General features: G+C 39.0%; 9 protein-coding genes and 1 non-coding gene across 10 annotated transcripts; 7 read left to right on the top strand and 3 right to left on the bottom strand.

The window, feature by feature from the left end:
* Positions 1-65: 65 nt before the first annotated feature.
* UTP6 (snoRNA-binding rRNA-processing protein UTP6) lies at positions 66-1,388 on the top strand (the record flags this gene model as incomplete). The annotated part of the gene is made up of 1 exon (XM_002496974.1): positions 66-1,388. One exon carries the CDS (start codon positions 66-68, stop codon positions 1,386-1,388), a length of 1,323 nt encoding a protein of 440 aa, XP_002497019.1.
* A 40-nt stretch (positions 1,389-1,428) lies between these two features.
* Positions 1,429-2,736, bottom strand: ADA2 (chromatin-binding transcription regulator ADA2; the record flags this gene model as incomplete). Its single annotated transcript, XM_002496973.1, has 1 exon — positions 1,429-2,736. One exon carries the CDS (start codon positions 2,734-2,736, stop codon positions 1,429-1,431), a length of 1,308 nt encoding a protein of 435 aa, XP_002497018.1.
* Positions 2,737-3,745: 1,009 nt separating this feature from the next.
* On the top strand, positions 3,746-4,156 carry RPS17B (40S ribosomal protein eS17; the record flags this gene model as incomplete). Its single annotated transcript, XM_002496972.1, has 1 exon — positions 3,746-4,156. One exon carries the CDS (start codon positions 3,746-3,748, stop codon positions 4,154-4,156), a length of 411 nt encoding a protein of 136 aa, XP_002497017.1.
* Positions 4,157-4,276: 120 nt separating this feature from the next.
* ECM11 (Ecm11p) lies at positions 4,277-5,092 on the bottom strand (the record flags this gene model as incomplete). Its single annotated transcript, XM_002496971.1, has 1 exon — positions 4,277-5,092. One exon carries the CDS (start codon positions 5,090-5,092, stop codon positions 4,277-4,279), a length of 816 nt encoding a protein of 271 aa, XP_002497016.1.
* Positions 5,093-5,364: 272 nt separating this feature from the next.
* Positions 5,365-5,437, top strand: ZYRO0D13442r. The gene has a single exon. It is a non-coding gene; the product is annotated as a tRNA-Lys (tRNA).
* A 427-nt stretch (positions 5,438-5,864) lies between these two features.
* On the top strand, positions 5,865-7,595 carry ZYRO0D13420g (FAD-binding oxidoreductase; the record flags this gene model as incomplete). The annotated part of the gene is made up of 1 exon (XM_002496970.1): positions 5,865-7,595. One exon carries the CDS (start codon positions 5,865-5,867, stop codon positions 7,593-7,595), a length of 1,731 nt encoding a protein of 576 aa, XP_002497015.1.
* Positions 7,596-7,634: 39 nt separating this feature from the next.
* ZYRO0D13398g (putative hydrolase) lies at positions 7,635-9,551 on the bottom strand (the record flags this gene model as incomplete). Its single annotated transcript, XM_002496969.1, has 1 exon — positions 7,635-9,551. One exon carries the CDS (start codon positions 9,549-9,551, stop codon positions 7,635-7,637), a length of 1,917 nt encoding a protein of 638 aa, XP_002497014.1.
* Positions 9,552-12,537: 2,986 nt separating this feature from the next.
* Positions 12,538-15,207, top strand: OPT2 (Opt2p; the record flags this gene model as incomplete). Its single annotated transcript, XM_002496968.1, has 1 exon — positions 12,538-15,207. The coding sequence occupies one exon, from the start codon at positions 12,538-12,540 to the stop codon at positions 15,205-15,207; it is 2,670 nt and encodes an 889-aa protein (XP_002497013.1).
* Positions 15,208-15,600: 393 nt separating this feature from the next.
* On the top strand, positions 15,601-17,451 carry ZYRO0D13310g (sugar porter family MFS transporter; the record flags this gene model as incomplete). The annotated part of the gene is made up of 1 exon (XM_002496967.1): positions 15,601-17,451. One exon carries the CDS (start codon positions 15,601-15,603, stop codon positions 17,449-17,451), a length of 1,851 nt encoding a protein of 616 aa, XP_002497012.1.
* Positions 17,452-17,699: 248 nt separating this feature from the next.
* Positions 17,700-18,197, top strand: ZYRO0D13288g (glutathione peroxidase; the record flags this gene model as incomplete). The annotated part of the gene is made up of 1 exon (XM_002496966.1): positions 17,700-18,197. The coding sequence occupies one exon, from the start codon at positions 17,700-17,702 to the stop codon at positions 18,195-18,197; it is 498 nt and encodes a 165-aa protein (XP_002497011.1).
* Between the last annotated feature and the right edge of the window lie 60 nt (positions 18,198-18,257).

Raw genomic sequence — 18,257 nt, 5'->3', positions numbered from 1 at the left:
TCGCATCTCATCTCATCTCATCTCACCGAAGAATAGAAAAGAACTGAAGGAATCAGCTTGAGGAAATGTCATCTAAGACCCGTTACCATTTGGAACAATGTATCCCGGAGGTGGATGATTTTGTAGAGAAAGGTCTGTTTACCAAGAGTGAAGTTTCATCGATTATGAAGAAAAGAACCGATTTTGAACACTGTCTGAATTCCAGGGGCTCTTCGATCAAGGATTATGTGAAGTATATTAATTATGAGAGTAATGTGGATAAACTACGTCAAAAAAGAGTCAGGAGAATTTTACAAAGTTCCAAATCCCATAGCATCTCAGACTGGTCCATCGAACGTAGAATCGAATTCATATTTCAACGTGGTTGTAACAAATTCCCACAAGACTTAAAATTTTGGGCCATGTACCTAAGATTTATGAAAAACAGGGGCAACAAGACTTCATACAAAAAGATCCATAATGTTTACAACCAGCTTCTCAAGTTACACCCCAATAATGTGGAAGTTTGGATAAGTTGTGCGAAATACGAATACGAAAAGCATGCCAATTTCAAAAGCTGTAGAACGGTTTTCCAAAATGCATTGAGATTCAATTCTCATGTACCCAAACTATGGTATGAATATGTTAAATTCGAATTAAACTTTATAACAAAATTGATCAATAGAAGAAAGGTTATGGGACTCATCAATGAAAGGGAACAAGCCATGGATATGGCTCAGACGAAGGAACAAAAGGAGTCAAATGAAGACGATGTTATGTCTGGTGTAAAGGCACCATCTACTGGGGATTCCATGAAAGATAGTTTAAACCAATTGCCTGAAGCCGATATGAATATGTTGGGTAATGAAGAGACAAATCCAGCATTGCGTGGTGATATTGCATTAACAATCTTTGATATTGCTCTCAAATCATTGGGTGATAACTATAGAAAGAAACACATGGGATACAGCGCGGTAACGTCAGATTTTGCGGCTTTTGATAAAGATATTGCTAATGAGACCACGATCTATCTTTTTAATATTTCCAAAGAATACATCCAATTGTTTGATCAATTTTTAGATCTGCACAGAGATTATTTGATAAATCACGTCTTACAAATTTGGAAAGATAATGACTTACAACTCACTCATCCTGAACTATACGTGGAAGTGGTTTTCGTCGATGTGACACTGAACGTCAGATACATGTCAATGGAGAACTTTGATGTGGATCAATTACAATTGGCTGTTAAGAAATATTTTGCCTATAAACCAAAATTAGGACCTCAAGCAGTAAAAACATTGAAATCGCAAATCACAGAATTTATCAGAGATTCTTATCTGGAAAAGATGGATCCTGAAAACGATCCAAGATATAAGATTTTGCAATTAATCGTGAAAAAACTTTAAAATTTCAATATATATATTTGTATAATACAACTCTTTCGTTTTAAACCCAGTTTTGAGATTGAAAGAAATCATAAATTTTATTTGCCTTTACTGGTTCGATATCTAGTAAATCTCGACAAGTTTTCTTTTTCAGGTAACCGCCAGCTCGTAGAAGTTCTCTAAACATTAATTCTTTAATTGCCAAATATGGTTTGGGAAGCATTTTTAACTGTATGCACAACTGTTGTTCGCCTGGTGACAACAGATTAAAATCGGAACCATGTTGAATATCACTAATTGTCATATTCTTTTTACGCCCTGCAGCTTCACTATAATTTTGTGAATAATCTGCACTCATTCTATGTGCAGACGAGGCTCTATACCTTCCATTATTATTTACTCCAGCTGACATGTAACTCGAAGTACCAAACCGCTCCAGAGCGGCAATTCTCAACTGTTTATCACGCTCATATTTCATTCCCGCTTCTATACTAGTTAATCCATTACTTCTCCAATCTTGTAGTTGTGCTATTCTGGATCTGCAACGTAATTCCTCTAAAATATCTTTACTAAATTCTTCAAAATCTTGTGATGTCATGATCGTCGCGTATGCCTTTATTTTATTGTACAATTCCTTTGCATCTTTTGACCTTTTTTTATCAATGCTTTGTACACGTCTATAATCCATTAAATTGTTTTCAAATAAAACTCTCTTCTTTTCACCTCTGGATGTCAATCTCGAGTTATAAATATCCAAAATCGTCAATTTTAATTCAATTTCTAATGCTTGATCGTCAGGCTCAAAAACCATATCTTTAACTGGACCCTCGGCTTCATTTTCGAATTCAACTTCAAATTCTAGTCTCCCTGGCATAAAACCTTGCACTTCATGACAACTTGGTACCGAGGCTACTGGTTTACCAGGTGGTTGTAATGTCCGTTCTCTAAATCTTTCAATTCTTTTCTTTCTACCCTCTAAAAATTCATCTTGTGGTACACTTATCTCCTTTGTAATATCAGGTATTGGGTAATACGGGCTGCATAGATAATATTTCATATAATGATCCGCTACTTCTTCTTTTTCTCTGCTACCAATGTTATCCGCAATATCTTGCCAATTACCTAAACCATAACTCTGACCTCCTTTAATCAATGCTAATTCTTCATCTGCTCCCCAATCATTACACAGAATTGGATATGAGTTTGTTTCAATGATTCTATAATCGTGATATGGTCTATGATTGCCATTATATAACCCCTTTGAGAAGCACAATACGCATAAATCGTATTCTGGACATTCTGCACAAGAGATTCTCACCCTATCAGTACAATCCGCTGAGCACACATCGCAGTGAAACTTATTGGACATTGTAATAAAGGAAGGAAGAAGTAGAAGAAGAGAAGTCTATTGACCGTGAACTAGTATCAGCCCTTTATATTTCTTATGTTTATATGGGCATCAAGATCATTTGACTATTGACTCTTTAACCTCCGGGGGTGGTGGTCCTACGTAATTAATTTTGGTGTTTTCTTTTGGCATATCTTTTGGAATGCCGGGTAACATAGTAAATCGAGGGTAATACCAATTGAATTAGCCGCCAAGGTACGGAAACTATGCCTTTTTTTGTACCGAATGCAAGCATATATGATATTGGATGGCTCAGATAGCTTGGGTTAGGTTGGTTCAAGAGACAAGGAGTAGATCTACAAATGAGTTTTAAGTTACTGATTGCTCATGTATGCATCTCAGAATTCCTAGTATGTTGAAAGACACTAGGTGAGAAGCTTATTCGGTTAAGGTTGATCGCACTTCTTACTTCTTTACCTTACGTCTGATACTATTCAACACCGCCCTAAACTATAGCATAGTATAAACTATAGCATAGTATGTTTGTCCTAGCAAGCATACATATCTAAATCAAGTGTAGACTTGGACCTTCTCAACCCACACATATTTCTATATTTCTATACATCTGTACACCATCATGTCGGTACTGAAAAATTTCAAGAAAACATTTGCGTCCTTTTAGAAAGTTGCATTTACCCTCTTTGTTCCGCTCGCGCGACGCCCAGCGCCATCCGTCTGGCAGGTCCTCGCTAAGCATCCACAGAGTTGCGGCTCTACGCAGGAGCTAGGCAGAGCGGTATCACTTGCTCTAGGCAGAGCTTCCGGGAGTAGCTTCCTTTGAGCTGTTTCCGAGAGAGTGCTCTCCCCGCCTACCGGTACCACGGACTCTCCAGACTTCCCTAACTACCCACGCAGCAGAGCGACTGTAAAATTATCATCAATCAATATATTCTTTTCATATAGTGGAAAATTGGAAATTATTGGGACCCTTTGAACAAGAAATAAAGACCTCGAGACAAGTTATTCAGAAATGGGTAGAGTTAGAACTAAGACCGTTAAGCGTGCCTCTAAGGCTTTGATTGAACGTTACTATCCAAAGTTGAGTTTGGAATTCCAAACCAACAAGAGATTATGTGATGAAATTGCCACCATCCAATCCAAGAGATTGAGAAACAAGATCGCTGGTTACAGTACCCACTTGATGAAGAGAATCCAAAAGGGTCCTGTCAGAGGTATCTCTTTCAAATTGCAAGAAGAAGAAAGAGAAAGAAAGGACCAATACGTTCCAGATGTCTCTGCCTTGGACTTGTCTCACTCTAAGGGTGTTTTGAACGTTGACAACCAAACTTCTGACTTGGTTAAGTCTCTAGGTTTGAAATTGCCATTGTCCGTTACCAACGTTTCTGCTCAAAGAGAGAGACGTTTCAGAAGAAGAGTCTAAATTTAATAACAATTTATTTTGGATTTTCTGTGTACAGTTAAATAAGTAAACTACGAATTAATCAACCTGATTACTAGCAATTGTGACTATGAAGTTGTGAATGATAGTAGCTGCGGGGGTTTAAATTATATGAAGTATTTCTTCCCCTAATGTTTTGATTCTTTGCAATTTCTGATCTACTAAGATACCTTGGGCGTTAAGTGCATCAGCTCTATCATTAATAGCATTTGTAATGACTTGGAATTTTATGGACAATTCGATTCTATGTTTAACAAGTTTCCCAACAAGTTTCGCATGAGTATTGAGTAAATGTTGACCATTTTGAATCCATTCTTGCAATGACCAAGATGAGGCCTGAGTACAGAATTCCCTCTCGGATTGTTGTTCTAATTCTTGGAAAATTGACCCATTTTCATCTTCTTGTGGTTGGTATAACAGCTTATCGATTTTGACGTATTCACCTGGATTATCTAATTGTTTAACTTGTTCCGTATCTTCTACAAAATTTGACAATTCTTCGAACTTTTCATTTAATTCTCTTCTTTTGAACGGTTGAACAATATCCTTTTCAGCTGATCTTTTCGTTGGAATTTCATCTGGTTCAACACCTTCTCTTAAACTCGATTCTTCCGAAGTAGCCGCCGAACTGACAGGCGATTTGGCTTGCACCTTTTCCTTCTTAACTGAATCTGTTAAACAATCCTTACCAGCAGGTACTTGACCGGGTTTCAAAAGGAAACTTTCGAATTTGCGCATTTGCAGTTCCTTCTCTCTACTATTACTTGGTGTTCTGCTTTGGTTTACAGATTTGCTAGCCAGAGCTTGGCGATTACTATGGGAAGCATCGCTAGAACTGACCTTGGATTTCTTTGTAGTAGGGATCTCTTGAATAGTTGCCATATCATCGGCATTAGGTTCAGCTTTCACGCCAGTCATAACGCTCTAACTTGGTTGATGTTCTTCCACTGTTGTTTAGTTGATGGCAATAGCCGCGATTGATATCGGGATACTTAAAAGAAAAGCCTAGGCCATAAAGAGAGACAATGACGGAATGAGCTCTGTATTAGAGGAAACATATACAAGAATGATTATAGATCAATTAACGCTGTATTATTGAACAAACTACACAATGATGTACTAGCTTGATCATATGACTTTATGTATGCATTTAGGTCTAACAAAAGTTTTGGTATCCTAACCAATTAGGAGCCTTGCTGGCGCAATCGGTAGCGCGTGTGACTCTTAATCACAAGGTTAGGGGTTCGAGCCCCCTGCAGGGCTTTAATTTTTAGTCATATATTTTTTGAATGCATGATACCAATAATATTAATACATTTTCGTATGTGTTAGTATTATCCTTTCGAACCTGTAATATTTTAGCTCCCCTATCCCTGCCTCTATTCTCATTTTATCTTTCGTCCCAATCAAGCTGTTTTCCACTTTCCTTCTCGAGATTTTAATATTTGACAAGACGCAAGCAAAACGTTAAAAGTAACCTTACTGCCAATATGCAGCCTTTCTATCACCTGCTTATCACGACGCCACAACGTCAATGTGTTATCGGTCAAGCCGCCTTTAATCTACCTAACCAAGATGATTTACGATATTTTCGTGGGTTTATAAAAAGATGATTACTTCGATGTATGCCCAAAAGTAAAAATGAACCTTCCATTCACTCTCGAGCGTATATGATTTTAAGGTATCAATCATGCTAGGCAGAGCATTTTGTAGGCAATTTGTCAGAAGGCCGAATCAATTGAGTCGTAATCTTAATGCTGTGAGGTTTCAAAGCTCGAAGAGGTTAATCTCTAATGGCAATCGATTTAGTTCCTTTGCGTCAATTACCGGTTCTTTCACGCTAGGTAGTATTATTGGATTCTTTTTAATCCAAGAGTGGGATTCTCACTATTCCAAGACACAGAGATTCCCTTTAGGATCGACTACACCTTTAGATCAACTGAATCCACCACAATACGGTTCTTCACAAGACTTGGAAAAATGTGTACAAGAGATAGGGAAAGCTATCGGTGAAACTAAAGTTGTTTCCACAGCTGCAGCCATAAGTCACCATACTGAAAATGGATTTAATATTGGTAAACCATTACCTGACCAAAGACCGAGATCTGTTATCTATGTGGAATCCACTGAAGACGTTTCTCGAGTGATGAAATTAGCTACAGAGTATAGAATTCCTGTGGTTCCCTTTTCTGGTGGTACCTGTTTGGAAGGTAGTACTTATTCCACTAGAGAATGTATTATCATCAACACTTCCAAGATGAATCAAATTCTTCAAGTGTTCCCTGACGATTTGGACGCCCTTGTACAAGCAGGAGTTGGCTGGCAACAGTTAAACGAATATTTGACCCAACAGCCAGGGCTAGAAAATTTAATGCTCGGGTGTGATTGCGGTCCAGGAGCTCACATATGTGGTATGGTTAATACCAACGCTTCTGGTATTGGTGCAACTAGGTACGGATCCATGGGGGCCAACATAATATCTGTAAAGGCTGTTCTGCCGGATGGCACCATTATAAAGACAAAGAGAAGACCTAGAAAGAGTAGTGCAGGTTACAATTTAACAGGTTTATTAGTTGGCAGTGAAGGTACATTAGCAATTGTCACTGAAGTTACAGTTAAACTACAAGTGAGACAACCTTTTGAGACTGTAGCAGTTGTACAGTTCCCTACGTTGTCTGATAGTGTTCAAGCTGTTTCTGATCTTTTCAAAAAAGGGTTTCAATTTAATGCAATAGAAATGCTAGATGCTAAGACAATGGAATGTGTTAATAAAAGCAATCAAATTTCTCGTACTTATGAGAATGTACCAACGTTATTCTTCAAAATTGCCGGATTAAACAAAACTGTAGTAAATGAATACATTAAAGAACTAAAACATATCGTTAAATTGAACCATTGTACCAAAGTTGAAACTGCTCGTAGTAATGAAGAAGCTACTGAATTATTTGCCGCCAGAAAAAACGTACTTTACATGATGCTTGATTATGGATTTAACGAAGTTCACGAAGAAGCTAAAATGTGGATCACAGATTTCGCAGTTCCCATTTCTACAATGGCATCCACATTGGAAAAAGTTGGTCAATTGCTAGACACTAAACCGTTACATTATATGGTCTTGGGTCATGTTGGCGATGGTAATTTTCATTGCGATATCTTTTATAGACCTGATCAATACCAATTAGTCAAAGATGTTGTACACCAGATGAATAAAATTACATTGGACCACGAAGGTACATGTTCTGGTGAACACGGTGTTGGATTGAGTAAGAGAGATTTCTTACAAGAGGAACTAGGTAAGGATACGATTGATTTCATGCGTAGACTTAAAGTATCGATAGATCCATTAAGAATATTGAACCCTGATAAAATGATTAAGATTGATCCAAAGGATCCAGTTGATGAATATTTAAAGGGAATATAGATGTAGAATTAAAGATCATTTTTTAGGAACTCTCTAAATTTACTTACCACCGAAATGAGTTTCCGCCATATGACGCACAGCAACGTTACCGAATAAGTTAACGAATCGACGGCGAACGACAATATTATTATGAGCATCAGGTTTTAAATCAACCAGAACTTTTCTCCAAGTCATTGATTTTTGCCATGATATGGCGATCTCTTCTTGCAATTTATTATTAGATTCATTTGGGTATATTATCTTCTTGTAAAAGGGCCTTGATTCATAATGAGGTGGCGGTAATTCACTTGGATGATACAATCTATCATGAACAATGGAATCAGTTCTCGTATTAGGATATTTGATATATTCTTGGGTCGGCAGAGGTGAAGTTATAACGGAAAGTGCAGCCAATATGGTAGATGCCTCACGCGGTGGATTGAACTTTGCCTCCTCCTGATTGATTTTACTTGGTGATGTGAATTCTTGATCATCGCTTTCACTAGATCCATCAGGATTTTTGGAATCAGTAACTTGAGCTCTTGCATATTTTCTGTATTTCACCATTTTATGAGGCATAAAGAATTGAGCGGTTGCTGTTTTATCAAGAGGGGCCTCTGGTATAATCCCAGTAACGCCATTAGAATTGGACATAAAAGTTGTATTTGAAGATGGCTCTGTTGGAGGTGAGGCACCAGGTGTGTCAACTGGAGTATCGTCGTTCTCCTTATCATCACGATTCGATTTTTGCTGTTCATGTCTTAATTGTCCCACTTTTGCCAAACTACGCCAATCCAAGTATAGAAGAGCCGCGGTCCTCAACGGTACTATACCATCATGCAAAACACTGGCATAAAGAGTTCTATTTTGAAATTTCTGTAAAATTTCTTGGGCAGGCGACAACGGTAGGAGTTCCATAATTGGCCTACGTAAAGATCGTTTTTTACCATCAGAATCCATCGTAGCAAAACCCTCCGTTGAAGTCAATGGCGTATGCTTTAAAGTAAGATCTCTACCAGTAAGACCAAAAGTACCAATTGTAAGCCCAAGGGAAACAAATAATGGCATATCATTTGCAACACCTAAAAATGGACTTGCAAGGGCAATAAAGTTGACCGGTTGTACATTTTCAAAAAAATCTGGTCTTTCTAACACAATGTAGTGAATTGCCATAGTCTGCGTAGGCCCACCAAGTGAATGGCCCACAAAAGAAATTTTATCCACATTATATTTTTCACTCAATTCATCATAAATCCTTAACACATATTTCCCAAGTCTAACGCCTAAAAACCTAATACCATGGGAAGACTTCCCCATATTATCCATACATCCACGAACCACTATATTACATGCATCATCATCAGAATTTAAAGCCGCCTTCTCAATTCTTTCCTTCATGTATAACATATCACAACCAACATTCGAGAAAATCCCATGTGTCATTATAACCAGATGCACTGGTTTCTCGGAATCTTTCGGTGGAATATCCCACAATTGCAAAGTATCCCATGTCTGCACATCGATACAGGATTCCAATGTCTTGGGCTCACGCTGTTTCGTAGATTTCCTCGTAGTACCCAATTTTAGCTTGTATTTAACCCTGGGACCCGCTGTGACACAAATCTGAGAGAGGATATCCACTGTCCATGAATGTCTAGAGCCTTCCAACAAGGAATTCTCATTAATCAAAAACTTGGCATGAAAATATTCATCAGGTCTCAAATCGCAACAGTATTGCATTGTTTCCTCCCATTCTTTATCCTCATCATACTTACAAGGCCTAACGTCCACGTAAAACGAATACGGTCCTGACATATAAAAGGGTCTCAGTAGTGGACTTTCTACATTCTTAATCCTAAGGTACAATTCCTGCGTTCCAGGCGGTAACTGGCTTACATCAACTGTAAAACGGTACCTATAGACGTCACCTATACCCACTTCTTGTCTATCTGTATACAGAAGTAAATCTGAGGACATAGCAGCAATTGTTTAGCTATTAAAGACGATGAAGGTTCAATGGAAAACTTTGAACACCACCAGAATAAGCTTCGTGATGAGGTTTGGACCCTTATGTTTTTATTTTTTAATTACTAAGGCAGTAAATACGATAAAATACAACACCGTTTTCTCCGATGATGATTGTTTTGATGCAATTCTTTACGTTTGAGTCGTGAAGGATTTACGTATTTCCCTCTTCTACTCTGATCGCATCACCAAGTCCGATAAAAATGATGGACGAAGCCGCAGCTATAGAAACGGTTATGCGATAGAGAAAAAGGAAGAGATGGAGCGTTCTATAATGGAACCATTGATCAAAATGTCAATGCATGCTTGCAGATTCAGGGTCCAAGATTTATACGTAACACAATGCCCCTGCAGCAGGTAGATCTGAGTTCCAGTATCGCAACGCGAAATCTGTGTCGGCAGCTAGATTGTCTTTACTATGGAAGAGGATAAGCGGGATTACAAGGTTGATTCCAAAACCTACGACGAAAGTGAAGTCAGTTGTTTGGAGAATTTTTAGGAAGAGCTGCTTGCGTTTCTGCTCGATAAGTTAAACTACAATAGGAATCTTGAAGATGTTCCGCCAGGGTTAGACTATCTGGCTTCAGGTATCTAGAAATTGGTCCTCGGAATTTGAAAGCTATCGTCTGTAGATCCCGAGGCGCTTACTTCTGAGGATCTATCTGCTATGAAGGCACTTGCAGGATTTTTGGAGTTCCATTATCCTTACCAAGAAGTCCGTGCTACCGTGGGTCCTAGAGACGATTCATCTGTGCTTGTAGAGACCTTTAGATGCTCTTTTATTGCGATCATATGGACTATTATCAGATCTGGATTCAACGAAATTTTCTTCCACCGTTTGGTTCATTCAGTTAAAGACTAATGTTGTGCAAATGTTCGTATTCCCCATGGATATGGGCCAAATTTATGCCCTATTGGTCATTCCACGTTTCACAACCTTGGAATCGAAAGGAACAGATGCTTGCAACGTTATTATTCGCAATTGGTACGGGCGCTTTTCATGATGCATGACAAGATCTTAACAAATAAATATCACTACCGTGAAAACACAGAGTTAGGTTATCAATTTTTCATGTCGGTTGGTGTTTAGTTTATGGGGTTGCCACTTTTATCTTTTTGTACCAATGGTTTTCTTCATACCTTTTCCAAGCCCTACCGACATTCAAGTAGATTGAGCAAAACAGTTTCATTTTAGCTATGACCACCGGTTCTGTCAGTGCTCTTGGAATTAACCCAATCAGAACTTTTGCTTGGAATCTGATTAACTACTATATCTGTCTGACAACCCCTTCCTCAGTTATGCTCAACAATTAGCTGGTGGTGTATTTGCAGCTTGTGTGATTATTTTTGGTCAAACAATTTTCATTCTAAATATTTACCGATGTTTTCACCAATAAGGGCACTAAGGTAACCAACATCGTTGATGGTACTCATAAATTGGATTGGAAAAAATATCAATTTTATTCAGCACCTTACTGCAGCGCTGGTAATATCCTTATCTATGTAACCGAAATCCTCACATACCCATTTTTGATTGCCTATTCTGATCTTTTTTCAGAATCTACTATTCCTTGGGTTAGCGCCAAGGACATTTTCTACTCCGTAGTATCACTTTTCAATATTTCCACTTGGAAAAGATGCTCAAAACAGAATCCCACGCTTTAGATGGATATGAGGATGTCCATTAAAGAATGATGCGTGCTTACAAAAAAATAGCTCATTGGTAGTATTATTTAGTCTTATCATTGTCAATTGTGGTGTCAATTATCACCATCGAAGGTTACTATGCAGAAATCTCCAGGCAACGATGGTTGTTAAAACATCGAGTTACAACATCGAAGGTCAAGTTGATTCCTACGTGAGTAATCTAAAATTAGGTCACTACACAAAGATTCCAACAATAGCCTCATTTAGAAGTCAACTCGCTATGGTTCTTATTCAGATCTTTGTAAGACTCGGTGTCTTAAATCGGTCTATTCAAAACCTCGAGGATTACTGCCAACCAAATCAATCTGCTAGATTTACTTGCCCTGACGCAATCACATGCTACAATGCAAGTGTCATTTGGGGTACAATTGGTCCCAAACGTATCTTTGAAAAGTGTTTACCCCATAATGAAATGGTGTTGATTAATCGGTGCCCTAGTTGAAATGTTCATTGGAGCATGGAAAAAAATCCTTGCTACGAAACTGACCTACTTGGGTAAATCCAGTGGTGTTTCTTGGTATCAAGCAAAACTGCTCGCCGCCATGATTCCTGGAGCTATCGCTAATTTCTACTCGCAGGGATACTGGAGACGGTATAAAGTTCTACTGTGGAAAAAAAAATACAACTACGTCTTATCAGCTGGATTTACGTCAGGTCTCGTTTTCTCATCTATTATAATTTTCTTTGCCGTTGAATACAAGGATAAGCACATCCAGTGGTGAGGCAACGACGTTACGAATTGCGGCATAAACAGGAGGGGGCCACCAATGAAAGACATCACATTAACATCAAAAGGCTGCCATTTTCCATAAACAGGAGAAAGGGGACGTAGTGACTTTCTTTTGTTTGGGTTGCTAGAATTTCTCGATGAGTCCGAGGAAAGAAAATTCCTTGACATGCAACCAAGATGTTCTCTGCTGCAAGAAGTGTCACTCTCTATTGGGAAAGCGGGAAAGCGGGAAGACTCGATACGAGATCTTTATGTCAATGTCTTAATCTTATCATTATTGCGATGGCGTGATACTGGAGTGATAAGGGTCGAGAAGGATGCAAGACACCCAATGATGCAGCATGTACAATGAGATGGTATAAAGGTGCCATAGTCTGGAGGTATTGACACATGTTTCGAAAAGATGAGTCAGATCAGATCAGATCAGAGCAGTGCATAGTAATTAGTATAACATAGCATTGCCGAGAATATACTTTAGTGTATCTTAACAGAGCACAAATCATGGAAAAGGAATCAAATAGAGGACAGGTACATATCGAAGAGGATGGCTCCTCGAGTATCGATAAGGACTTTAAGCCCAATAATGGGGTGGTTGAGTACTTTGACGATAAGCAGAATGCTGAAATCTTCGAGACTATTCATCCAACATCCAGTGGGGTTAATGATGACCAAATGGCGGCTCTGTTGAGGAAGTTAGGGTATGACCATATGGAGAGTATCACTGATATACCAGCTGACATTCAATACGTTGCTGGTAAGATTGCAACGATGAGTCTTGAAGATGCTGTTGCAGTGATGAAGGAGTCTGCCGTTTACCATAAGGATGATCCCAACATTCCACAGGATGAATTAGATGAATATGTTAGATTGTCTGAGTTGGACCCGGCGCTTTTAGAACCTCATGAACAGGATTACTATGATTTGATGGCAATGGCTGGTCTATTGCATTGGCACTCACCTTATAGATCTGTCAGAGCTTGTGTTGACCCAAGGGATGACCCTGATGCTCCCATCGAAACTTTCAGATCCTATACTTTGGCGTTAATTTGGGCTATTATTGGTTCGGGTTTCAATGAATTTTTCGCACATAGATTGTTGACAATCACCATTAATTCTGCTATGGTTCAAATGTTGTTGTTCCCCATGGGTAATTTATGGGCCAAATTTATGCCCTATTGGTCATTTCCCATTTGGAAGGGCAAAAGGATCCACATTAATTATCCACAACCTTGGAATCAAAAGGAACAGATGTTTTCTACAATTTTGTTTGCCATCTGTAGCACTACTTTTTACACCCATTACAACATTTTGACCCAAAAGATGTACTACCATGAGGCTGTTAGCTTTGGTTATCAATTCTTTTTATCGATTGGTGTCCAATATCTAGGTCTTGGATTTGCTGGTTCTCTGAGAAGATTTGTGATTTATCCTTCAAAAGCAATTTGGCCATCTCAATTACAAACCATGGCACTGAATAAGGCATTGTTCAGCAGACGTGAAGAGAAAAATTCTAAAGGGTTAACTCGTCAAACTTTTTTCTTTATCTGTACTGGATTCATCTTTTTTTATCAATGGATCCCAACCTATTTATTCCAAGCACTTTCCACTTTTAACTGGATGACCTGGATTAAACCTGATAATTTCGATCTAGCAATGGTTACTGGTTCGGTGGGCGGTGTTGGTTTTAATCCAATTGCTTCATTCGATTGGAATGTCATTAACAACTATTTTTGTCTTGTGACACCTTTGTTTTCATACATGTGTCAAATGATCGGTGCTCTCATTGCTGCAATTTGTGTCCTTGCCATGTATTATTCAAACCAATACGACTGTCAATTCTTACCCATGTTTTCCAATGCTCTCTTTACCAATACGGGTGACTCATTTGAAATTAACGCTATTCTCAATAAGAAATACGAAGTGGATGTCAAAAAATACCAAAACTACTCTCCCCCATATTACAGTGCCGGGAATATCTTTTGTTATGGTGCGTTTATCGCATCATACCCATTGTTATTCGCCTATTATTTTATTAGTGAATGGAAAATAATGTATGGTGCCTTCAAAGAATGGGCATTGGCAATTTGGGCATTAACCAAAAAGCACACTTGGTTACAAGCTTGGAAAGACGATGCTCATGCTTTGGAAGAGTTTCACGATCCTCACTCTAGAATGATGCGTCGTTACAAAGAAGTTCCTGATTGGTGGTACTATATGGTCTTGATCTGTGCAGTTGGTGTTGGTATTGGTACTATCGAAGGTTATCATACAAACACTCCAGTCTGGTCACTTTTCATGTCAATCGGACTTAACGCAGCATTTTTGATTCCAATTACTATTTTAGAAGCTACCTCAGCTTTACAAATGGGTCTTAACGTTTTGATTGAAGTCATTATGGGTTATGCATTACCTGGTAATCCACATGCCCTAATGATTATCAAGGCATTCGGTTACAACATCGATGGACAGGCTGATTCCTTTGTCGGTAATTTGAAATTGGGCCACTATGCAAAAATTCCTCCAAAGGCATTGTTCCGCGGTCAAATGTTGATGATTTTAGTTCAAACCTTTGTTTGTCTCGGTGTTCTCAATTGGTCAATGAGTAACATTAAGGACTACTGTAAGCCACATCAAGCATCTAAATTCACTTGTCCAGACGCTGTCACTTATTACAATTCATCTGTCCTATGGGGTGCTATTGGTCCAAAACGTATTTTTGAAGGTGTTTACCCTATCATGAAATGGTGTTGGTTGATCGGCGCTCTTATTGGGGTTGGATTTGGTCTTTATAAACTGCTCCTACCACGTTTCTACCCCACATGGTTTAACCCGGTTATCGTTATCGGAGGTATGCTAAACATGGCACCACCATACAATTTGACCTATATGACACCAGGTGCCATTGCAAATTTCTTTTCACAATTCTACATGAGACGTTACAGGGTTCGTTTATGGGAAAAATATAACTATGTTCTCTCTGCAGGTTTTAGTGCTGGTTTAGTCGTTTCTTCCATTATCATCTTCTTCTCCGTGCAATACAAAAACAAACCAATTAATTGGTGGGGCAATGATGTGATCAATGCCGGCCTTGATGCTGCTGGCCCACCAAAGAAAAATATTACCTTGACACCAAAGGGTTACTTCGGTCCTGATCCAGGCCATTTCCCATGAATTATTCATTGATTATTTTTATTTATTTCCTTCGCTTTCTTTTCCATCTTACTGTTTTGATATTTATCGACAATAGTCACTATCATTTAATACAAACTATCTGATTTATTTATTTACTTGGCAGCGAATGGAACCATTCGATCTCTTAACTAGATTGATATTTATATATCAAAGCTTCATCTCGAGAGCCTAAAAAAAAGAAATTCTCATGGAAAGTATTTTCCATGGACCCATGGGAATACTTTTACTACCGTCTCCTACATTATATCCGCGGGTCTGTAGGAGATAGCAAGAGGATAACTTGTGTGGAGCCAGACTTTTACAGACGTTTTAATTAATCCAGATCAAACTACGGGGAAATATTGTCATGATGTGAAAGTGCTTATCAGCCATATGGTACTCTACGCATATGCATGGAAACCGAGGTGTCGCGCGGCTGAAGCGCAACTGATAAAGTTTCTAGAAAACTTTCCACAGAAACATCTTGGCGCTTATCTATATATAAATGCGTCAAATGAAAGAATAATATCATTCTCTTACGGAGAACTATTGACTACACCGAACACCATGTCCGATTGCAGTACAATTTATCGTACGCCAACTAATCGTAGCCGTGATGAAACCATCGAATACTCCTCTAACTATTCGCACTTTTCTCAGAAATTGACACCTGAAAAGAGTGAGCACTTAGAGATAGATAGCATTCCTTCCACTGAGAAAGGGTCCGTAACAAACCACTGGTCTATAATCTGTTCATGCCTCATGATTGCATTTGGAGGGTTCGTCTTTGGATGGGATACGGGTACCATTTCAGGCTTTATCAACATGACAGATTTTAAAAGAAGGTTTGGACATTGGGATAGTACAAACGAGGAGTTCCAATTATCAGAAGCAAGAATGGGGTTAATTGTATCCGTTTTCAATGTAGGTTGTGCCATTGGGGGATTTACATTAGGTCGTCTGGGTGACATTTACGGTAGGCGTGAGGGACTCATGTGTTCAGTATTGGTGTATGTTGTGGGGATAGTTGTCCAGATCGCTTCAATAAATACATGGTACCAGTATTTCTTTGGTAGGATTTTATCAGGTCTAGGCGTAGGCAGTTTATCGGTATTGTCCCCGACACTGATATCTGAAATCTCTCCGAAACAATTGAGAGGTACTTGTGTCTCTTTTTACCAATTGATGATTACATTGGGGATATTTCTAGGCTACTGTACTGATTATGGTACCAAGTTCTATGCAAACTCCGTTCAGTGGAGGGTACCTCTAGGGTTGTGTTTCTTGTGGGCAATCTTTATGTTGGTAGGATTAATGGTGGTTCCTGAATCACCAAGATTCTTATTAGAGAAAGGATTTAAAGAGGAGGCAATTCAGTCAGTATCTAGATTGAACAAACTACCTCAAGATCACCCCACGGTCATTGAAGAACTAGAATCCATCAATGCCGCCATTGAAGTAGGACGACTAGAGGGCGAAGCCTCTTGGAAGGAATTGTTCTCCAACAGAGGACAGATTTTCAGAAGAGTAAAGATAGGAGCTATGATCCTATCGCTACAACAATTAACGGGGAACAATTACTTCTTCTATTATGGTACAACTATCTTCCGAACCATAGGACTAGATGATTCTTTTGAAACTTCCATCATCTTAGGTGTGATAAATCTCGTCTCTACTTTCGTAGCACTTTGGACAGTAGACAGATTTGGCCGTCGTAAAAGTCTACTGACAGGTTCCCTTGCCATGTCGGCATGCTTTCTGATCTTTGCATCTGTGGGGGTTACCAAGTTGTGGCCTCACGGTAGAGACGAACCATCCTCCAAACCTGCCGGGAACGCTATGGTTGCATTCGCCTGCCTGTTCATCTTCAGCTTTGCCACCACTTGGGCCCCCACCGCCTACGTGATAGTGTCTGAGACTTATCCATTGCGTGTGAAAAACCGTGCGATGGCCATTGCAGTAGGTTGTGACAAGATGTGGGGATTTCTCATTGGGTTTTTGACACCTTTCATTACAAGTTCTATCCATTTCTACTATGGGTACGTCTTTTTGGGTTGCCTAATCTTCTCATTCTTCTACGTCTTCTTCTTTGTATGTGAGACTAAAGGTCTTACCTTGGAAGAGGTAAACGAGATGTATGAAGAAGGAACTAAAGCTTGGCACTCTAGCAATTGGACCCCACAAAGCCAGCGACTCGATTTCGTTGACGAATATGCTTTGTATAAGAACAGCGACTTTATATAATAAGCCAGATAGACTATTGTACCTGTAAAGCTACTTGGGTTTCTACGCGGCGTCGATCAATCGTAAATCACTTTCCGTTCGCTCGATGCTTTATTCTGAAAAAAAAAAAAAAAAGTGTGCAGTACTTCGAGGGTGTCATGAGATGCGATAAATAAGTTAACTACTAAAGCGCTATAGCTCCTATACTTTCAAGGAAGCATTCAGACCAAAGCTTATCGAGTACTCAGGGCTTTACTGTCATTATAAGGATGTCTAAGTTTTATGAATTGCAGCCAAGGGACGGCAAAGGTGAAGTGTTTTCCTTCGATCAGTTAAAAGGTAAAGTTGTGCTCATCGTTAATGTTGCGTCAAAATGTGGGTTTACGCCTCAGTATCACGAATTAGAAGAGCTTTATAAGAAGTATAAGGATATGGGACTTGTAATTCTTGGGTTTCCCTGCAACCAGTTCGGACATCAAGAGACAGGCTCAGATACACAAATTGCACAGTTCTGTAAGTTGAACTATGGAGTTACTTTCCCCATAATGAAGAAAATAAACGTGAATGGACCTGATTCTGACCCTGTTTACCAATTTTTAAAATCTCAAAAGGCGGGTCTTATGGGATTTAGAGGTATTAAATGGAATTTTGAAAAATTCCTTGTGGATAGACAAGGTCAAGTGTTTGGACGATGGGGTTCTTTGGAGAAACCATCTTCATTAGATTCTGTGATCCAGCAACTTCTTGAATCTGAACCTAAACTGTAATTCGTGCGAATAACGATTGATGAAAGAGGCAAAGGCAGGAACCATGAGCATCAAGTAAAT

The sequence above is a fragment of the Zygosaccharomyces rouxii genome (genome assembly GCF_000026365.1).
Source record: "Zygosaccharomyces rouxii strain CBS732 chromosome D complete sequence".
In the NCBI taxonomy this organism is placed as follows: domain Eukaryota; kingdom Fungi; phylum Ascomycota; class Saccharomycetes; order Saccharomycetales; family Saccharomycetaceae; genus Zygosaccharomyces; species Zygosaccharomyces rouxii.
This window is presented reverse-complemented; position numbering and strand designations above follow the sequence as displayed.